We start from the raw sequence: 16,875 nt of genomic DNA on the forward strand, positions 1-16,875 counted from the left end.
TACCATTGGGTTTTTCATTCTGTAGCAAAACCAAAGATCCTTTTTCTGGTTGTTATATAGGAGGGAATCGATGTGGGAACTCTGCTGAGATCAACCTGCAACACTTTCCTGAAGACCTTGGAGGAGTGCATGCAGATTGCAAATGCAGCCTTTACCTCTGAACTGCTCTACCATACACCCCCAGGGTCCCCTCAACTAGCGGTGCTCAAGTCCAGCAAGGTAAAAGCCCAGCTCCCTTTCTCTCCAGTAGTCTAGTGGCAAAGTTTAAGGATACATGCTGTCATGCCTACTACTTACTGTTTGAGAGTCGTTTGCTTTCTGTCCATTTTGTATCTGCCTTTGATCCTCTGTGTTTAGTTGGATATTTTTAGCAGTTTGACCCCACACAGTTTTCTACTATAATCTCGTCTCTCTAACCTCAAAGAGTCTTTCCTAGATTAGTGCTGTCCTACCTAGTCACAGTCAGCCTGACCCTTCCATTAGCCAAGAGCAATGAGTACAAATTGGTCATTTCCTCATGGCCTATAAGCTAAGACCAAACCTTCATAACCTCTTCTTGTGTCAGCTGCTTCCTCCCCTGACCATGCCTAGACTGAACACACCATTGCTTATGGCATTTCCCAGTGCCCACTCCCTGTTTCAGCCCTAACTTCTATTGACGTTGGCTTAAGGGCAGCCTTCTGTCTATAATGCTTACCTTCTAATCTTCAGTGTTAGACACAGTACTGCACCATAATTTGCTATCTGTCAGTGCTGAATATGGCTAGCAGATTACAAAGAAAGCTAGTCATCAGGAATTTGGCTATGGTAATGAGATCTTTCAAAACCCCATCTTCCTTTCCTAAAAAATTGGGTGTGCTTCTATTGGAGGGGACCTAGGATGCTTTCCATGAGGAGGGCGATACATTCTGTCTGTATTGACCATTTTCTTATGTGATGATATTCTAAATAACTTGTTGCAAGCTTAACACATAAACTTTCATTTCTTTGTTTTTTCTTTTTAAAGATGAAACATCCTATCATACCAATTCATAATTCATTGGAAAGGTATAGTAACTCTTGTTTTTCTTCTTTCTAAAGGTTAGAAATCTATACATTGTGTTCCTTGTTTTTAAAAAGGGAATGGTATAGTGGTGGTGGTTTGAGATGGTCTCAGAGGCGAATGGCCTGACTTACCTTTGTGAGCAGCTAAACCACAAGTGGATTTGACAGAAATGGGCAGATGTGGCCACTTCCCTAGGAAATGAGTCTTGCCATCATATCTACTAACTTGGTCTGTCTAGAGTTGCTGAAGCTTAGAACTTCTCTTGAAGAAGAGCTGAATGTTGATTTCAATGTGCTTTTCAAACCCAGGAAAAGTAGTGTTGTTTCTCTGTCTTACTTAGAGATGGAGTCTTGGTAGCTCATAAGTCAAAAGATAACTTGCTAGCAAAATATAAACCAGTACCATTCGTCTAAATGATTCTTTGATCTAAAAATGTATACACGACTACAGCGCATGTAGCTCGGAGGAGAGGTCCGTGCTTGCCTAGCACGTGTGTGCCCTTGAGTCTGACCTGAGTGCCAGCAAGAAAGAAAAAGCTTCCTGGCTCACTGTGGTCAGGGCTTCACTCGGAAAAAATAAAATAAGATTGTGTAGGTATGCCCATGAGTTGACACAGTGCAGGTTATCCTTTTAAATTATTAACAGCCCATCCCTTTATGTGCTGTTTATGTGTATGTACATGTATTTTGATTGCTTATTACAAGGATTGCCCTCAATTATCAATTTGTCATTGCTACTTTTACTTTTTTTACTAGAAACATTTTTATAAATTTCTGTCTCTTTTAAGACTGGCTCTATCTATGTTTATATTTTGAGTTGTGGGTTTAAAATGTATATTTTCTTTAGCTGGAATCATTATGTAACTTGATACCACACTGTTACTGTTAAGTTGACTGGGTATAATAAGACATTACATTCTTTTACCAGAGTTAGCTGTTTCATTTAAATGTTAAACACCTTTTTCTGCTGCCCTGATGTGTACTCAGACTCTTGGGATATGCTGTGATCCTGTGTGCCTTTCTCTGAGACTCCTGCTGATAGGAGAACTCTCTGCTGGCCACAGTATGTCACTTCAGACAATTATCTGCTAAGCAAACATTTTTAAGTGTCATAAGGAAAAGCCTCCCAGGGAGAACTTGAAGAAAGTCAAGTAAGTGTTAAATGTGGCACCTGGAGAAAGCCTATTGCAAACTAAAGAGCTGTCCCGAGCATTTCCTGATGCTGGTGGGAAGCCAGGAGATTCCTTCACCTCAGGGTACAGGAAAAGCCACTAACATTCCTGTATTATTTTTAAGAGGATCTTAATCTATGCCCAGGTTAGCCTAGGAGGATGGCAGACCTTGTACCCCTCCCCCCCAGCCAAGTAAAGGGATTGCAGGGAATGCAGGAATGACCCACCACATCAACTCTAGTAGTTTGCTTACTGTGTTTGCCTTGGTGTCTGTGGGAAAAGGAAAGGTTTGGCTTAGATGGGGGTTTTTTTTGTTTTTGTTTTCTTTGTTTTGTTTTGTTTTTTAATTGCCTTTAATCAGTGTTTGGTGGTTGTGGATTCTCCTGTCCCTTAGAGCAATATTTCTCAACCTGTGGGTCATAGCCCCCATGGGGTCACACATCAGTATCCACATTAGAATTCCTAACGTAGCAAAATTGTAGTCATGAATTAGCAACAAGATAATTTTATTGTTGGTGTCACCACAACATGAGAAATTGTATTAAAGGGTTGCAACATTGGAAGAAGGTTGAGAACCACCTTCTAGGCAGCCTGTGGCAATCACATTTTCTTTTAAACAATTTGTTTTAGGCCGATAGAGTTAAACAGTTGTGAAAATGGATCGCTAAGTGTAGAAGTAAATGGTGATGAAGAACTCCTAATGAAAACCAAGAAGAGTTCCTTATATTTGAAATCCACAAAGGCAGATTGCAACATCTCCAGTGAAGAAAACACAGATGGAAATACGACAGGTAATGTCAGAAGAAAGCCTGCCTTGCTGTGGTGAAGTAGATTTAGGGTCTGGTGGACACACAACTTAGCCTGCAAGCAGCATGCTCCGGATCTGCTGCAGGAGCCACTGCAGGTCATGACATTGCCCAGCCTCTGTTACCCATCTAATACTGCATGTAAATAAAGTAAAGGATTCTAGTGCTGGTGCGCATGGCTGCATTTTGGTGGGTGTAAGTGGTTCACCGACTCCCATAATACCTTAGTATCTTTTGAACCCAGATCACAATGTCAGGCTTAGTGTGTAACATTAGAGCAGCTTAATTTTCCAATCTCCTGGTTTCTAGTGGGGCCTGAGGATGTCACAGTTTACCAACCACCAAACTTCTGTGTGTTTATCAAGCCAAACTTCAGGTAATACCTGTGTAGTTGGGAATTCTGTCCTTTCAAATTTACTAATTGCACTGGCACTAATCACAAAGTTCTGTCTTCATTTTGGCCAAATTAACTATAATAGAATTTATAGTTGTATTATAACTGCTTACTAAATGATTTTAAATCAGAGTACATAACTGAAATAAGAAAATTTCTCTCTTCATCAGGTGTCTTAAAAGATTCTATGATTTTTTTTCTAGCCAAGTCATTTTTGTTTTGTTTTGTTTTTTTAATATGTGAGTCCTAGAAGCTGTTAGATATTGATCTAAGAAAAAGCAACACACACCCCTTTAAAGTCTGATTTCTTGAGTAAAGATTCCCTATAGAAATCTGTGGTCACAAAGCAGTCAGATTTAAGGTGAAAGCCTTTGAACGGGGTTCTTTATGATGTAGCTGTCAGTTCTCATGTGTTGTATTTATACTAAGTTGGTGTCAAATTGCCAAATTCACACCAAACATTAATTAGTAAATAGTATGGTTGCTCTAAGGGAATAGTCTGCTTTCTACAACCATGTGGTTTTGATCAGCTAATCAGTAAATAACATTGTTTTAATGTTCTTTTCTATTTAAAAATGTCTATGTGATCTAGATAAGCACTGAGCTCAGAAGCATCACTGTAATTTATGTCTAAATGAAGCCTGTCCACACACATACTCTTTCCATGAAGGTGTATCTCACTCTTGTGTTTATGCTCTCCAGACAGAGTAACTGTCTAGAGCCTTCTTCAACTGCAGAATTGGCAACAAAAGCCACATATAAGTGAAAACCATGACAGGAAATACAAGCATTTGTTTCTGGTGTGAGCCTTAAAGCAAGACAAACACCTAAGCCATGCATGCTGGGTAGCACATCTGTACTACCCTGTACGACCAGGAACCGCTAGAAAAGCACTACAAGTCTTGACTAAGGAGGAGCAAGTAAAGTTTAGCAAGTGGGCTAATCCATAAAGACAGAATATGCTTACAACCAGGACTCACCATTCATAGGAAAAGGAACTTAGAAATCACTAAATGCCCCTTACATTGCTATAACTGATACCTTAAGATCATTAATATCAGGTTTCCAGGACCAGCAAGATGGCTCACTGGGTAAAAGCACTTACTAAGCCTGATGATCCGAGTTGGATCCCTAGAATGCACATGGTGGAAGGAGAGAACCAGCTCCTGCAAGTTGTTCTCTCATTATACACAAATACAAAATATACAAGTAAATATCAAAAGAATGCGTGGTTCTGAAGAGTACTGCGTGATAGTGGAGTAATTGATGTGCACTGATGAGTGAAAACAAGGTGCACATGTGCTCTTCAGGGGTATGGGTGTGTGTACAACACTTCCTGTTCTGTGTTTTAGAAATCCTCACTAACGATTATGTGTTCATGTTAACACTAACTATATGGAGCTTAGTGATAGACAACACTTCCTTTCTAGTCCAGGGTGAGAGAATGAAGGAAGATGGAGAGGAAAACCTGGAGAGTCATGACAGGGATCTGGCACAGCCGGGATCAGACTCAGTTTGCTCGCCAGAATCTCCCTGGGAAGACAGTGAAGAAGTTATTCCAACTTTCTTCAGTACTATGAATACCAGGTATTTTGGGCCCTTTAAACTCCCTGGCAATTTGACACTAGTTTCCCTTCTTAGAAGTCAGTTGTGATGGCGTACTCTAGGACATAGAGATGATGGTATACCAAGTACTTCGTATTTACTGGGTGGAGGGAATGAGAATGGCTTGGATTATGGGGGTGGATTATCTCTGGAGAATTATGTTAATAGACTGTTTCATAATAGACAAATAATGCCTGGGCTACTCATGAAATCAGGCCAAGTGTTTCTGTGACAACTCTGAACTGCAGAGTGCTGGTGTGGTTTTAATCTTCCATTCTAAATATCACCAACTTGTTCAGCTTTAGTGACATTGAGCTTCTGGAAGACAGTGGCATTCCCACAGAAGCATTCTTGGCATCTTGTTATGCAGTGGTTCCAGTACTAGGTAAGATTGCTACAGTTGCCTTATATCCATTAGTTTCCGGACATAATTTTTCACTTGATAAATATTCTGTATTGTGTACAGTACGTTGACTCTTCTTAGCTTCCTCTTGACATCAAATGCCATGTAGTGAAAGCTGACCAACTTAAAAACTCTTGCATTTTCCCATTCCATTTCTAGTTGATTGAGCTATTGACTATAGAGTGGTATAATGAAAATAGGGAATTCTGCTGTCTAGGAAGTACATATACAAGCAAGAGTGGAGGTAGCTCAGGAACAGGCCTTCAAATCTGTCAGTACTGTGGGAAAATACCTTATTAAGGGAAGATAAATACATACACATATATTAAAATTTGCTTAGTATAAAGTCAGTAATATTGTTAATGTATTGATAATTTACTTTATGATCTACTAATGCATGTCCTTGTTTCTCATGTGTATGAGTATGTGTGGTTATGTGTCTGAGTGGGTGTACTGTGCACATATGTGTACAGGCCAGAGGTTGGCCTCAGGTATCTTCCTCCATTACTCTCTACTTTACTTACAGGGATCCTCTGTCTGATTCTCTCCCTCCCTGTGCTGTGATGATAGGGGGATTCCACAATGCCCTAGCTTTGACATGGGTTCTGGGGACTTGAACTCTGGTCTTCACACTTGTGTAGCAAGTGCTCCATACACTGAGCCATCTCCCAAGCCCTATTCATGTCCTCTAAATTAAAGTATAACCCGCATCTAGAACTTAAATATTATGATTGTCAATTTTGATAAATGTACCTACCTATGTATTCTACATCCCTGTCAAAATGGAGAACATTTTCATCACCCTAGAGCATTCCCAGTGTCAGTTGGTTCACCATCCACTGTGAAACCTAACTCTTGTCTCCAGCTTAGGGTTCCTTGTCCATGAAAATGGAATCCTGTTGTCTACTCTTGTACCTAGCATTTCTCACTAAGCATATTTAAAGATTTATCTTTGTGGTGTGTATTTCTTATCCGCTCATGTATCTGGGAGAAGAACTAGTGTAACTGAGCAACTTGACTTTGTGACAGCCTGCAGGAGCAGTCTCTCCCACACGTGTGCAGTTGCACACTCATACCATCTGTATGCTGGGTTCGCGTTGCTTTACTCTTCTCATTTGCTGGTGGAGGTACTTGGGGTTTAGGCCGTTCTCACATTCAGTGGCCCTCATTATAGCTGTAATTTGCATTTACCAGCTACCATGTTGTTGAGTACATTGTCATACAGCTCTTGGCCCTGCAATATTTTTTGTTGTGATACATCTCTCCAAATCCAGCCCAGGTTTAAAGTTGATTATTTTTCTTTTCATTACTTAGGGTGCTATTATTATTTAGAATGCTTCTGGTACTGAATTTTGGAAATTCTTTAAATATTCCAAGTAAATTCCATTATAGACATGCATCACAGATATTTTCCCTCAGACTCTTGCTTCCAATTTATATTTTCTCCTTTTATAAATCTGCTTTTTGAAAAGTAAGTTTCACATTTTGACAAACTTGACTTTTGTGTTAATGTTTTGTTATCCTAAAGTGACTTTTAATCAAGAGTCATAAAGATAATCTGTTTTTTCTAGATTTTTAATTTTACATTTATTGTGTATGTGCAGCTGTGTGTGTGCATGCACACATGTGTGTTAAGTGCATGTGTGCGCAGGTGAGAGGTAGTCTTCCTTATGACACCCACTTTTTTTTTTTTTAGACAAAGTCTCTTATTGGCCTGTAGCTAACCATGTAGGCTAGGCTGGTTGGCTAGAGGGCCTCAACGATCTTCCTGTGTCTTCCTTCCAGTGTCCCTCCCATTTGTTGAGACTGTCAGCCTGTGTCACCATGCCTGAGGCCCCTCCTCCGTCCATGGGTGCTAGGGATTGAGTTCAGGTGCTCATGCTTGCAAGGCAAGGAATTTACAGACCTATCTTCTCAGCCATAGTCCATGCTGGAATTACTTCTTGTATGCATTGGGATGTTGGGATTGAGGGTCATTTTGTCTTAATCACAATCTAGTTATTTAAGGACCATTAGTCAAGAAAAACAACCACCAATATTTCTCCTCTTACATTGCTCCGGCCATCTGCCCCAGAACTTTTAGGCCTATAAATAGGTCTCTTTTTTCTGGCCCCATGATTTTTTTTTTTTTTTTTTTGTATTTTTTTAATGTCTTTCTTTTTTTTTTTTTTTTTTTTTTTTTTTTTTTTGGTTCTTTTTTTTCGGAGCTGGGGACTGAACCCAGGGCCTTGCGCTTCCTAGGCAAGTGCTCTACCACTGAGCTAAATCCCCAACCCTGTATTTTTTTAATGTCTTAAAGTCTCCCAATTTTGTTCCATATCATAATTGTTTTAGAAATTCTAGATCCTTTTGCAGATTTGTATAATTTTAGTTTTAAATTTCCTATTAAAGGACCATTGGGATTTTGATTAAAGCTGCATACATTGAATTTGTAAACCAATCTGGGGAAAGTTGATGTCTTTCACAAGATTCTATCTCCTAGTCCATCTGTGAGAGAGAGAGAGAGAGTGTGTGTGTTCTATTTGATACATATATTTATATATATGGGTATATAACATATATAAATGGATATGAATATACACTTATTTTAGTCATTTTCTCAACATTTATTGTCTCTAACTAGTGCAATGTATAACTGTTTTATTAGGAATAAATTTTGGACTTTATGGGTTTGATGCTATGTACATATGTAGTATGAATATATATAGATACATTATTATTATATGCTGGTAGTTCTTATGGTCATGAATCAGTTAATTTTATTAAATGCTTTTTCTTCAGCTGTTGAAATTTATGTTTTTCTGGTAATTACTTACATAATGAACTATGTTCTTTACATTTGTTCACTCCTGTTCTGCTGTGTTTCTCCATTCATTACTTATTTTGTGTTTTCTTTTTCCTTTTTTTTATTCTCATTTCCTAACTTAGAGCCAGTGAAACCATTGTTCTTTGGCACGCTGTTTTATTTCATATTTGGGATTCTTTTTAGCTGTATCATTTCTATGTTTTTTATAAAAGATCAATCAGATAATTTTTAGAATTTATTTTTTCTCTTCTGCTTTTATGCTATGCTTTAAAAGTAAAATTTATGTTTAGTAAATAATTAAAATTATAAAGCTAGATTTAACTAAATTAGAGTTAGTAGTATAATCAAACCACATGTAATATAAGTTTATAGAAGACACATTAATATAGCAAAATAAAAATTAATATATCTTACGTAACAGCATATCTAAAATGTCATAAACACAGAGTCAGGTTAGAGAGCCATTGATGAGGTTTTCTCCTTTTTTTCTTTGGTGCTAAGTCTTTAAAAACTGTTAGGTATTTTAGGTTTACAATTCACTTTAATGTGGACTTTGCAACATTAAAAGTAGCAAATAGTCATGTATCTGTAGCTGCCACATTGGGCAGTGTACCAGCCAAAGGACTTTCAAATGGGCACTCTAAATTTCTGAGAGGCGCTTTCATCAGATCTGCCACATAAGACCTCGTCACAGTGGCACACCTCAAAGTAGTAGACTAGAAAGCTGATGACCAAGTCCAAAAGGCAGAGTAATGCTGGGGAAAAGATCTTATCGATGTATTATTATGATGAAAATGTTTTCTAGTATAATGATATATATGTTTCCCACATTAAAAAATCTTTTTCAGGCCTGGAGAGATGGCTCAGTGGTTAAGAGCACTGACTGCTCTTCCAGAGGTCCTGAGTTCAATTCCCAGCAACCACATAGTGGCTCACAACCATCAGTAATGAGATCTGATACCCTCTTCTGGTGTGTGTCAGAAGACAGCAACAGTGTACTCATATATAATAAATAAATAAATCTTTAAAAAAAAATCTTTTTCCAATTTATTTTTTGCTCCTTTTTTTTCAGATAAACTTGGTCCCACCGTGTTTGCTCCTGTTAAGATGGATCTTGTTGGAAATATTAAGGTGAATGTACTCGCTTGTAAGCTAGAAACTTATCTGTAAATGAATGGTTATTTACCCCTTTTGTGTGTGAAAAGAATAAATCAAAAGCGGAGGGAATCACTCACACTAGGAATTTTCAGTGGAGGAAAATAGTAGAGTAGAGGGATGACTGATGTGTGGTAGAGGCAAGTCTTTGTAGGCTGGCCACTGGCTCAGTGGGGAATCATGTTAGCAGTGAGTGTATGCATTTTGGACAACACTTTTTCCAAAAATATGTTGGCTGGCAATAGCTATCATTTGTATGGGACACAAAAGGCCAACTTCCTGGTGCAGCTGTGGGGCCATCAACAACAGGAAGTCTGAGCCTCCTTCCCAGAAAAGTGAGAGTAATGTATGTTACATCCAAACTTGTAGATTAAATCTCTTTTTAAGCCAGACATGGTGGCACATGAAAATTTCAGTACTTGGGAGGCAGAAGCAGGAAGATCTCTGAGCATTCAAAGACAATTTCATCTACAGATTGGGTTTCCAGGGCAACAGGGGCTGTGTAGAGAGACCCTGTCTATAAAATAAAATAAAATACAGTACCCAGCACTAGGTAGGACATGTTGAGGAAGTTGAGTGCATATCTTTCCTGGCACATTTGGGGAGGTAGAAAGGTACATGGGGTCTCACTCATACAAGTGAGTGTGTGTGTGTGTGTGTGTGTGCGCGCGCGCGCGCGCAAGTACGCACACACTCAGGATGAGAAGAAATTTGAAACAGTTTCTGAGGGAGGCAGTGGTACCGCAAGAACAATGCTTCAAGATTGGGACTCTGGGAATTAGTTAAAGCCTCTAGAATTTTTGGAATTTTTAAAATACATTACCTCAAAACAAGTAGACTTTGGTCTCTTAGAAGTTTTGTTGCTTGTAAGTTTGAATGCTGTGCTGATAGTACTGGCAGTGTCACAGTTCCCAGCTTCCACGGGGGCCCTGTTGTGCTTTGTTTTCCAGAAGGTAAATCAGAAGTACATAACCAACAAGGAAGAGTTTACCACCCTCCAGAAGATAGTGCTGCACGAGGTGGAAGCCGATGTGGCTCGGGTTAGGAACTCGGCAACTGAAGCCCTCTTGTGGCTGAAGAGGTAAGGCAGTCAGTGGAGCTGGTACAGGCTAAAGCTCGCTCCGTTGAAATATCACAGCTCACTGTTGCCTTTCAGAGAGGGTGTAACCAAAAGGTGTGACCTCCTGTAGAACATCTGCTGAACCAACCAAACGTCCGCTCCGTAGTAATGCATGTTATTCACATTGGTAGTGTTTGTAAGATCGGAACCTTAGACTGGAGAGCCAATGAGTTTTTCTTAAGTGAACAGCTTTCTGCTTCAATGGCAAAACCTGGGAAAACACTGAACTCGGAACCAGAGTTTCTGGACCACTAAATCTGGTACAGCGTTCTAGAATTTTCATAGTTAATGAATCCTAGATGATGCTAAAGCCACCATGATTTGAAAAACTGTTTCAGGGATGGCAGAGAGGGCGAGGGACTGTGACAGGACTTTGTAACAGACACGGCAGGAAGCTGTTCAGAAAAGATGTCTGTTAGTTCACTGAAGGTTGATGTTTAGGGTGGCATGTACAGCTCTCTACTTAAATATGTAATGGTTTCTACTTGTTGAATATATTTAGGAAAACACTAAAAAAAAGAAAGAAAGAAAAGAAAAGATGTCTGTCTGCCCTGCCCTCCCCCAGCTTTGCCTGAGATACTGAGATGAACTTGGAAAATAGTATTTCTTCTTCTCTTTAATTTTAGAGGTCTCAAATTTCTAAAGGGATTTTTGACAGAAGTGAAGAATGGGGAAAAGGACATCCAGACAGCACTGAGTAAGTGTGCCTCGTATTCTGACAGGTCTGCAGTTAGACTTGGGGAAGCCACCCTGGAAATGGGCGGAGCATAAGGGGACATTTCTACTTTGAGCTTGTTTTTATTTTCCTTTTTTAATTTTACTTTTATTCATTGCTTCTTATATGCCTTCTTAAAAGGAATCTATAAGGGCTGATGATGTTACGTGGCTTCATGAGAAAGCATTTATCTAGCATATGTGAGGCCCTGGATTCAATACCTTTTCATAAGAAGAAAGTAGAGGGAGGGAAGCAAGGGCCTGCGTATCATCCTAAACCACCATGAGGTTGGTTTCCTAAATTAGTCTACAGGAGTCCATCCATATTTAAAGAGAAGCTTTAGGTTAGGAGTACATGAAAGAAGTAGACGGGGGAATCGTGGGACTTGCCGTGGCATGGGATCAGGGCCCAGCTGCCACCCTGCATTCCTCCACATGTCCATTTTGTAGTGACAGAGCCAAGACTGCAAGAAAGGCCTTTGTAAGAGGAGATTGACCTGCACCTCCATCACAGTGCTGGAACTACAGCATGCAGTGCTTACTAATAAATACTGGCATGTGGGTTATGAATAGATAGATGCATCTATCAGAAAAGCTAGACTTCATATAGCATCCTTACAATGTACTAATAATAACATGACTGAATCCTCACTCTGGACCTATGGAGATGATGTTACATGAGCCCTTTCCTTTGTTCGCTTGCCTTGTTTAGTTTGGTGTTACTGAGATAGGGGCTCACTGTATGTGTAGCACAGGTTGACCTCCAACACATAATCCCATGCCTCAGTCTCGTAAGTACTGGAATGGCAGGCCTATGCCACCACACCAGGCCTAGCATAAGTCTTGGAGTATTTGGAGGGAACAAGATTCTTGTTGACACAAGACATGGATTGAAATGTTCTTTCATAGAAAGACATTTTGTGCAAATTCAGATCATGCAAAATGGAAATGGTAACTCCGAAAAACACTGACATTTTTTAATAAAGCCTTATCCAAAAATTTGAAATAAAAGTTGCCTAAAGTTCTATATCAAAGCTGGAGAAGGCTCTCTGCCCTCTGAGCTGCAGCTCCACGCCAGTGGCTTACTTCCCAGCAGAGGTCAGTGTCCTGGGCTCTGCATTGCCTTCCCCACACAGGAACTCACACTGTGGTCCTGCTGTCTGTCCTCTGCTGTGCCTGTTCCTGTCAGAGCTGAGCATGACTGTGCAGCCTCTCACAGCACCACCTGAGTCTTCACCCGATGGTTCAGTTCCTGCACTAGCACCATTAGCCCAGGAAAGTAAGTAGGTTTACAACAGAAAACTTAGATGTGCTCAGGCCACCCCTGTGATGCAATGTGAAAAAATCCAAAAATGCCATAAACTCCTGGAGACAACCTGTAGGCATGGACGACACATACAAAGGAAATTACATGGCGAGCTACAGATGTATAGCTTCCAAAAGTATATCTAGTCTATGGGAATAGTAGAAAGTCAGTTTTAAAGTTTTTTATATATTGTTGCCCAGTATTTCAAAAAGTTGGATTCCTTGCATAAAATGCCATTCTTTGATCTTAGAAGGTTTGCATTAAAATTATTATATACAAGTTTTAAAATCTCACTTAAAATATCTTGGATCAAAAATAATAGGCAGTTTGTCTTTAGCAATACATGTGAATGACTTTATTAACAGTTTCCACAATTACTTTATAAATAACTCCAGGCCATCCTGCCCAGACATTTTATTTGTTTGAAGGATGCTCTGTTTTGTTTTGAGACTTAGACTGACCTCTCCTGCCTCAGCCTACTGTAGATATGTATGCTACACATTGCTTTTCTATAACATTTTTAAGGGATTCGGGCTTCCATACTGTATATCCAGGGTTACTAAGAGAATTAAGACAAATTTTGTTATCTCAGGAGTGAACATTAGAATGTCAAGAGCTTAGAGATTATTTTACTAACTGGAAGATGGGTCTAAGCCTGGCCCAGAAATGTACCTACATTTCAAAGAACAATGTTTTAAATTAATTGCATAATTGCAGTTGTATATAGTGATAATTTTTTATATTTTTTCTCTCTTATTGTGAAATATGAAATTTTTCCCACTTTGATAATAAACTGAAATTCAGATACAGTGACCCCAATATAGGTAAAAATTCCTGTTTTTCTTCAAAGAATAGAAGCCAGTAGTAAACATATATTAAGCAGTGTATTATAAAAATCACATCAGCATCTTACCATGCACAAAATCTCTTTCTTTTCAAGATAATGCATATGGCAAAACATTACGGCAACACCATGGCTGGGTAGTTCGAGGGGTTTTTGCGGTAAGTCATTCCTATCCCCTAAAGTTTGCATGATCAGCAAGGTGCTGTGTTTTGTTAACATCAGTGGTTCTCAACCTGTGAGTCAAGCCCCATTGGGGAGCATCGAACCACCCTTTCACAGGGGTTGCATATCCTGCATATGAGATATTTACATTGCAATTCGTAACAATGGCAAAATTACAGTTATGAAGTAGCAAAATAATTTTGTGGTTGTGGATCACCATAGCGTGTAGAACTGTATTAAAGTATCACGGTATTAGGAAGGTTGAGAATGACTGGTTTACATGGTCTTTCTACTTGTTTTATTTTTGTAAACAAAACCAAAAAAATCAGCTCATTTATGTTTGTTTATAGGCTTTGAAATGTGAAAATGTCAGCAATAGACAATCTCTCACAGAGACCAGCTGGCAAACTTAAGAATGGGAGTGTTTCAGTGACACTGGAGTTGTGCCTCAAGTGGTTGTCTGCAGAGAGAACAGCAGAGAGCTGGGTAGGCTGTGGTCTCAGATACCCAAGGAGAGGTTAGGCCCAGTGATGCGTCCCAGCTCACAGCTCCTCTGCACTCATTAAGTTGATTCTTAGCTCTTAGTTCAGGTTTTTCATTTTTTCTATTTTTGTTTATTTTGTTTTGTTTTCAGTTGAATTTTGTCTTCAAATATTAACTGTGTGGGTATGTGCCACCAGGCAGGGCTGTAATCTCTTCTTAGATAGTTGTTATAACAATGAAGATATTAGACCTTGGTGTGTGTGTGTTTGCCTGGTATCTGGCATTTCTTCCTTCCTGGCATTTTGCTTTACCTTCTTAGCTTTTAAAAATACATTTTATTAAATCTTTCAAATACTGACCCAGTTTATATATTTCCTTAAATATATAGTTCTATTTATACATGTTTACTTTATATACCCACATATTTGTGGTATGTATGTAATTAGTTATTATGTAAATTCATATTTTTACATTTAGTCTGTAGTGTGATTCTGTAGTTTGTTATAGGTTCCGTGATGACTTCTGTGGTGGTGCTGAGGATCAAGCCCTCGGCCTCAGTTGCCAGACAAGCACTATTGCTCCAGTCCCTTTTATGACCATTTCACTATAGTGAGAGTCTGAGGAAAAATGGTATTATTAGTGGCTGCATAATACACCCCCCAGTTTGCTAAATCCTCTGAGCAGGTGCAGCCCCTGTGAGTTGGTTCTTAGCAGTGGCACAGCACTGTTTTTCTGAAATTCTTATTTCCCTAAAATAGATTGCTGGAAGAATTGCCTGTCACACACCACACACTGCATTTACAGATTATAGTTTGCAGTATTTACCACACACCATACCTCCTGAGAGACAGAGAGTTACTGCTTTCTAAACACTAAGATTACGCTTATTTTCCCTGTTATGGACCATAACACAAGATAACCCATCTTTAGCTGTTGATGGTCTTAGACGGTGTCCAGTGTTTGACGTTTATGTATTTAGGAAACCAGTGATTTCAAGTATTTTGGCCCAGCTCTGTGGATAAATGAGTTAAGTGTGGAGTCTCACTGGCCTTGTGGCCTCGTGGTTACTCCCCAAGTGATCCATACTTTGGAAGGCTTATTGCAATTTCTAATGTGCCAACTAGCCAGTCTCAGTGGCTCAGAGAAAACCCTGGAATTTGACTCATTTGACAGCGAGTAGTGAACTTCTATTCTCAAACACATCCCATTTGAATAAAGGCCAGCCAAGATTCAGCTGTCACTTGGCCTTCCTGCCTTCCGCTTCAGCCAGATTGCAGAGTTGAGCTCACTCTTAGCTAGCCTTGCCTCTTTTCCTGGAGTGCTGATCTGATTGGGTAAAGAATTCTAGACTGGCATTTGCTTCCTTGGTGCTCTTCAAGGTGTTGACTGTTGTCCTCCAGCGTCCATTCTCACTACCAGAAAGGTCAGTTACTCTCCCCACCAAGCTTCAGCTGTACTTCCCTTCAAGACAGCTTTACTCTTCCTTTCTCTTTACACTGAAAAAGTTCATGATGAGCTTTTCCCTGTTTTATTTTTTTTTCCCCATTTGAATTACAGATCTTATAAGTCCTTCAGTTCTGGAAGATTTTCTACATTGTGTTTTGAATAACTGCCTTATTTTCATTTTTATTTCTCTCTTTCCTTTATACTTACACTATCTTCTGAATGTTAATTATGTGCCAGACTTTGAGTAAAACATTTAGATGATCTTCATCTTTAAAATAAAAAATGTTTATCTACCTTCTATGCTTGAAGAGAGTGTGAGGTTCTAAGAACTTAAGCACTTTGCTTCAGGTCTTCAAATGAGTATGTGAAAAATCTGAGATGCAAAGATACAAGCCTCCCTTACTTTACAAATGAGGATGGATTCTCGAAGGCTTTCAAAATAAGGAGAACTATGCAGGTTCTCTGCTTTCTCAGGAGAGCTAGCCTAGTGATATTTGGAAGAGAGATTTTGACAGTCTTGTAAGCCAAACTAGCCAGACTGCAATGGGAAACAAAGAAGGTGCATAGGAAGTCTTCCACCCAGAAGAGGTAGTTAAGAAGCACAGAGGGATCTCAGGTTTCAGTCCTGGCCCTCATGTTCCTGAGACGAACAATGTTCGTACAAGAATAGAGATAGAAACTGCATGGTTCTTTTTTTTTTTTTTTTTTTTCCGGAGCTGGGGACCGAACCCAGGGCCTTCCGCTCGCTAGGCAAGCGCTCTACTGCTGAGCTAAATCCCCAACCCCGAAACTGCGTGGTTCTTAAAAATTAAGATCAAAATGTTAATAGAGAAGCAAACACGAAACATCATGTCTCTATTAGTTACCTGTCGCTACAGCAAAATGTCTGGCAAAAGGCAGGTTAAGGAAGGCAAGCTTATCTGGGTTCCCGTGATCTGTCATGGCAAGGACTAGGTAGCAGGAGCTTGGGCAGCTGTCCACATTACATCCACCATCAGAAGCAGAGCCATGGGGTCTGATGCTTTCTCCTTCATTCAGACTGAGGCCCCGCCCATACAGAAGCAAGTGGTGTTGACCGTGGGTCTCTCACCCAAGTTTGAAACGCACTCACAGATGTGCCCACAAGGTTGTGATTCTGGATCCTGACAGGTTAACAATATTACCATCATAAGTCTACCCTTTTCACCATAGGCTCCTGGCCATCTTATCATGCAAAATGCATTTGGTCCAACTTCAAAAGTTCTCATTTTGTTATCTTTAACAGTTCCAAAACTGTTCAAGAGTAGAAGTTGAGAGTCTCTTCTGAGACTCAGAAAAATCTCTGTAACTCTGAGACAGTAAAATAAAAAATCGAGTCGCATTCTTCCAACATAAAAAGTAGGGCACAGAGTCAACATTGCAGTCAGAAGAGTTGG

General features: G+C 39.6%; 1 protein-coding gene across 2 annotated transcripts in view; it reads left to right on the forward strand.

The window, feature by feature from the left end:
* Positions 1 to 16,875, forward strand: part of Plekha8 (pleckstrin homology domain containing A8) — a 50,612-nt gene that overhangs the window by 26,545 nt on the left and 7,192 nt on the right. The window contains exons 5-13 of one of the 2 annotated variants that reach the window (NM_001109235.2): positions 61 to 219; positions 1,007 to 1,047; positions 2,847 to 3,007; positions 4,847 to 5,003; positions 5,321 to 5,406; positions 9,303 to 9,361; positions 10,336 to 10,466; positions 11,132 to 11,202; positions 13,466 to 13,527. In NM_001109235.2, the coding sequence (NP_001102705.1) occupies positions 61 to 219; positions 1,007 to 1,047; positions 2,847 to 3,007; positions 4,847 to 5,003; positions 5,321 to 5,406; positions 9,303 to 9,361; positions 10,336 to 10,466; positions 11,132 to 11,202; positions 13,466 to 13,527 (927 nt within the window). The other variant, XM_039108138.2, reaches the window with a different exon arrangement.

The sequence above is a fragment of the Rattus norvegicus genome, chromosome 4 (assembly GCF_036323735.1).
Source record: "Rattus norvegicus strain BN/NHsdMcwi chromosome 4, GRCr8, whole genome shotgun sequence".
Lineage (NCBI taxonomy): Eukaryota > Metazoa > Chordata > Mammalia > Rodentia > Muridae > Rattus > Rattus norvegicus.